We start from the raw sequence: 5050 nt of genomic DNA, 5'->3' as shown, positions 1-5050 counted from the left end.
TACAAATGCTTATAGAGCCAATGATCAGCACGTATCCTATACTCTCCTTTAAAATCCTTACATATTTACTTGTTTGGAAACATTAAAAAAAAATAACAGAAATTTAAAATTATAATACTCTTTTCCCAAGAACTGATCAGGCGAAAGCATTAGTGCAACTACTGAATTGGATTCCAACTTCTCATCAACTAAATTTGACGGTTAAAAGGCAGCTGGAAACCGACCGACCAACCAAGTAAGTGGGCCGCCGGCGACGGCGTTCTCAGATCCGCGTGTGCACAAGCCGGTGGGCGTTCATCCAACGTGGCTGTCCTAAACTACCCGTCTTCTATTGGTCAAATTGTGGGGTCCATAGCAGGGGCCGGTTCGGCCCTCCTCAGTGGCGCCAACGAGGAGGTCGGTAGGTGGTTGAGTTCATGTTCTCGGCTTTTGCGGAATCATTAATAGATTCGAAGGCAACCCCACAAAGAAACGACAAAATCCACCTGATGCCCGGGCCCCACGGGAAAAAAAAAGAGGGCAACAAAAGGTCACCGACCAAGGCCTTAGATCTGGTGCCGACGTGGTGCGCCTGCCTCCCGACCCGACAGTTTAGTTTCCGTACGTGTCATGTAATAGTGAAAGTAAATCATTTAAGAAATCCGAAAATGTATCATATTTATTTTAAATTTTATATATATACACACACATAAATAAAAGAAGGGCATGTAAAATAAACCGACTAATTGGTATTAGTCTCCGTCAATAGTGTTGTAGCTCTCCTTCCACATCACAGTGAGTTGGAGAAACACTGATATATATATATATATATGTTCAAAATGAACTTTAATCTCATTACATTTACTCTAAACGTGACATGCATCTATGTGCCACTGTTAGAATATCTAGATTATAATTAATGGAATATATAAATGGCTATTAGACCATGCAAGTGGTGCCTCTTCTCACCACAACATCTCTTTGCTTTTGCCCTAATTATTAATTATGGTGCAATTAATTTGTAGTAAAGAAAGAAGAAGTCGAGGTTGTCGAGGGATGCCTTGTTCATTTAACATTCCTATTTTGTTTAGCTCGAAGGCACATTTCACTAGATGAATGATTATGTAATTACTTTACATGTTATGCATGCAAAGCATATTTAATCAATATGATAACCACGAGAAAAAAATTTAATAATTATGATCAAATAGTTAAATGATCTATCACCAATTACTTACGTTATAGCAGAAATCAAACGACCAAACCTTGTGTAGCTAATGTGGTACTTTAGAGATTGTTTAAATTAATTATACCAAGTGTGCAACGAGTTAAAGAGATGTATTATGTTTTAGTTAATTAAAATAATTAAGTTGTGTGGATACCAAGGCACTACTTTGATTATAATGAAGGAAAATACTGCATGCATGTTCACTTGTGTCAAAGGGAGCATGGGCCTTCACTTAATCGTAATCTCTAATGAAGGAGAATTATAACTTAATTGGAGCAACATATGGACATGGGGATTTTGACCGTTAAAGGTCAGGGAACAAGTCATTATTGTAGAAGTAAGCAAACATAAACTTATTAACGACTACATTGACAAGACGAACATAAAATCATTAACATATTTTATTAATTATTATGGTTCCCAACCAGCCCACAGCTCCACGTCAATCACAAAGTTAAAACAAAGACTGAATAATAAAAATAACATTTTTAAAAAGCAAGCACAATAACATTTTTAAAATCCCATGAACAATATTCAATCGCATAGTTATTAATTGATTGATTAATTTAACAAAGAAATAAAAATGGAGCGTGAATGATAAATAATTCATTAGAGCCTGGGGACTCTGGAAAGGGATCGGCTGTCACGTCTCAAACAGGGAGTCCCAAGAGAACGCGTGTCAGCTTTTCATAATCCGACGTGTTTCCCAGGCGGATGGGGCCCATGGGCTCGCATTCTCGCTGGTGATGTCGTGGGGGGCGCTTTCACGCGTCCCCTTCAACTTCAACTTCGCCTTCGCGTTTGCCTTCGCCTCCCTACAGCTCCTCACCCTTTATATGATTACCGCCATATCGCCAATGGCAGCGCTCTTCGTTCTAACTTCTCCTCTTCCTTCGTTGTCTGCTTCTTCTATTTGAGCTCCTTCGACCACGGGAGAAGTCGAAGAAGAGCACGAGTCGATCCCTCCTCGTACTCCCATTGATTTCTGTTCCTGCTCTCTTTTCCACGTTAAAGTTAAAGCAGAGCGGAAGCAGAGTCGCGGAGATGGTAAAGCAGAGTGTCATCGTCCCGGAGGAGATCGCCATCTCCGGCGCCGCCTCGGCTGCGAAGACCGAACCTCCCATCCTCCTCCCTGCTTTTCCTCCTCGTAACTCCATCCCCGGTCTCCACCGTGCCAGCTTCAACAACCGGTTCATGAGCCAGGTAGATATTTCCGGCGGGAGGCCGAGCGCATTGGTCGAGTCCATGCGCGCCTCCTCCCCCACCCACCCCAGGGAGGCCGCCTCCGACTTGTCTGTCGCCGCCGATGGAGAGTACAAGGATTGGCTGGTAATTTTATCACTTTTGCTCCAAAACTGTCACGCTTCAATGGTGCTAATTTGGCGGGATTTGCCGGCCTGCAGAAGCGGCACCCGTCGGCGCTGGGCAACTTCAACGACGTCGTCGCGGCGTCAAAGGCCAAACAGATGGTGATGTTCCTCGACTACGACGGCACTCTGTCCCCCATCGTCGACGATCCAGACAGCGCCTTCATGTCTGAGCCGGTGAGTCCTCACAAAATTTCGAAAACATTCCCTATGAAATTGGGCGTTGATCGCCGCATGAATCCAGATGAGGGAGGCCGTGAGAGACGTTGCGAGGCACTTCCCAACTGCCATCGTGAGTGGCAGATGCAGGAACAAGGCGAGCTTCCTATCTCTCTATTCCTCTCAATGGATGAAGTCAGCAAGAATCTGTTTCCCTTGAACTCACTCGAATGCATGTTTAGTTTAGGTGTTCAATTTTGTACGTTTGAAGGAATTGTACTACGCTGGGAGCCACGGCATGGACATAAAAGGTCCTAGCAAAAGCACCAAAAAGACAACATCCAAGGTCGTCTGTCTCTATCTCTGCACTCAAACACTTTCCTATTTTATTGCCCTCAACAGTTCTGATCCCTGCTCGTGCTCTGTGCCTCTGTGGATGGGTGCAGACAAACCCTGTTTTGTTTCAACCGGCCAGTGAGTTCCTTCCTGTGATGGATGAGGTGTGTATGATCCAAAAAAGATACAAGAAGAATAAAAACAGATGTTTTTGAATCAGTTAGCAGTTTAATTCCACTCGAACTTACCTGTGCTGATCAATTCAATCTCCTTGTTTAAAGGTGTATAAAGTACTGGTAGAGAAAACAAAATTCGTCCCAGGTTCCAGAGTTGAAAACAACACCTTCTCTTTATCAGTCCACTACCGATGTGTTGAGGAAAAGGTGAGAAGATGAACTCTTTAATTATTTGGTTCGTCGCAATTGGTATAATAACTAAGCATATTTCTTGCTGAATAATTTGCAGATATGGAACTCATTGGCTGAGCTAGTCCGTTCAGTGGTGAATGACTACCCTGAACTCCGGCTGACCATAGGAAGAAAGGTATTTGAGATTCGCCCGAGCATCGAATGGGACAAGGGGAAGGCTCTTGAGTTCTTGTTAGAGTCCATAGGTAATTTATAAGCTTGAGCAAGAATCATTCATCGACTTTGTGCTCATTCACATCGATATTTCGCTTCGTTTGCAGGGTTCGCAAATTGTAACAATGTGTTTCCGGTGTACATAGGAGATGACCGCACCGACGAAGATGCCTTCAAGGTATCCCTTATTGTGTCCTTTCCTGCTCGACATTTTGAATTTCTGTTCATTTTTAATCTCTTAATCTCAGGTATTGCGTGAAAGAGGACAGGGTGTAGGGATCCTTGTGTCTAAGTTTGCAAAGGAAACAAATGCATCCTATTCTCTTCAAGAACCAGCTGAGGTGGGCAACTATCAGCTCATTGTTTAGACTGATCGATCTCCTGACGGGGACTACTACTGAATTTGCTAATACCATTTCTCCGAATTTTTTTACAGGTCAATAAGTTCCTACGTCAGCTCGTTGCATGGAAGAAGCTTCTTTTGAAGGAATGATCAGTGCCATTACCTGAGGAAAAAAGAAGCAGCGAGATAATAACACTTTGTGGCGTGAGGATGTTATCACCTCTGTTTAGTCCTAATCCTTTTTCCTGCCAAGAACTGTAACTATCAATATGTGCAAGATGAATATTCCACCTTGTATTGTATGATCTTCACGGGATCTCTGTTTTTAATGTAAATAATTATGCATGATGCCATGACAAGGAGATTCTTCCTGATATATATGTTGGACTTCATATTATGAGTGCCATTTAGATCATTGCTTTCTTACTGATGTCCTAATCCTCTACGACTTAAACTTAATATTCTTCAGTAGGGATAATTAAAGATCACAATTTTAACATATGCGGTTTTCTTTTCTTTTCTTTTCTTTTTCCTTATACTTATACAGAAGTAACAGTTCAGCAGAACATATTTAATGATTTCAGGCAACATAATTATCGGATCCAAAGATCTCCGATTTAAAGTGTCATAGATATACTGAGAAATATATAGTTTATCTCTTGCTGCCAAAACGATATTATATTCTGGACTGGACTTGGACCAACAATCGCAGCTAGCTAGCTTCCCATGGTTGTTCAAGTACTTTACACCAAAAGATGTGATGTGCATGCCCATGCTTCTGAAAGAAGAAGGACCAACTTGAAACTTCTGCTACTCTCTCAGGAGGGACAACAGCAACAACAATCGCCTTTAGTTGCTCGCCTCCTGTCTCAGCTGGGGAAGGCCTGCATGCCCTGCGCAGCAGCTTGAATTGGCACTGCATGCACATGTTTAGTTAGGACATGAAAGGGAGAAGCAGTAGGTGGAAAAGCATTTCGGTCGAGGGAAGAGTTGGAATCCACTCAGAGGGCTTAGCTTCTTGCATTGCCTTGATCATCAATCAACGCCGATCGAGCCC

At 42.6% G+C, this 5050-nt stretch overlaps 1 protein-coding gene across 1 annotated transcript; it reads left to right on the top strand.

The window, feature by feature from the left end:
- The first annotated feature begins 2082 nt into the window (after positions 1 to 2082).
- LOC121987787 (probable trehalose-phosphate phosphatase 6) lies at positions 2083 to 4155 on the top strand. Its single transcript, XM_042541513.1, has 10 exons — positions 2083 to 2536; positions 2611 to 2751; positions 2819 to 2890; positions 2981 to 3079; positions 3180 to 3233; positions 3351 to 3452; positions 3535 to 3682; positions 3758 to 3828; positions 3899 to 3991; positions 4087 to 4155. The coding sequence occupies exons 1-10, from the start codon at positions 2252 to 2254 to the stop codon at positions 4141 to 4143; spliced, it is 1122 nt and encodes a 373-aa protein (XP_042397447.1). The 5' UTR covers positions 2083 to 2251; the 3' UTR covers positions 4144 to 4155.
- Positions 4156 to 5050: the final 895 nt, after the last annotated feature.

Source organism: Zingiber officinale, chromosome 5B (genome assembly GCF_018446385.1).
Source record: "Zingiber officinale cultivar Zhangliang chromosome 5B, Zo_v1.1, whole genome shotgun sequence".
Taxonomy (NCBI): Eukaryota; Viridiplantae; Streptophyta; class Magnoliopsida; order Zingiberales; family Zingiberaceae; genus Zingiber; species Zingiber officinale.
This window is presented reverse-complemented; position numbering and strand designations above follow the sequence as displayed.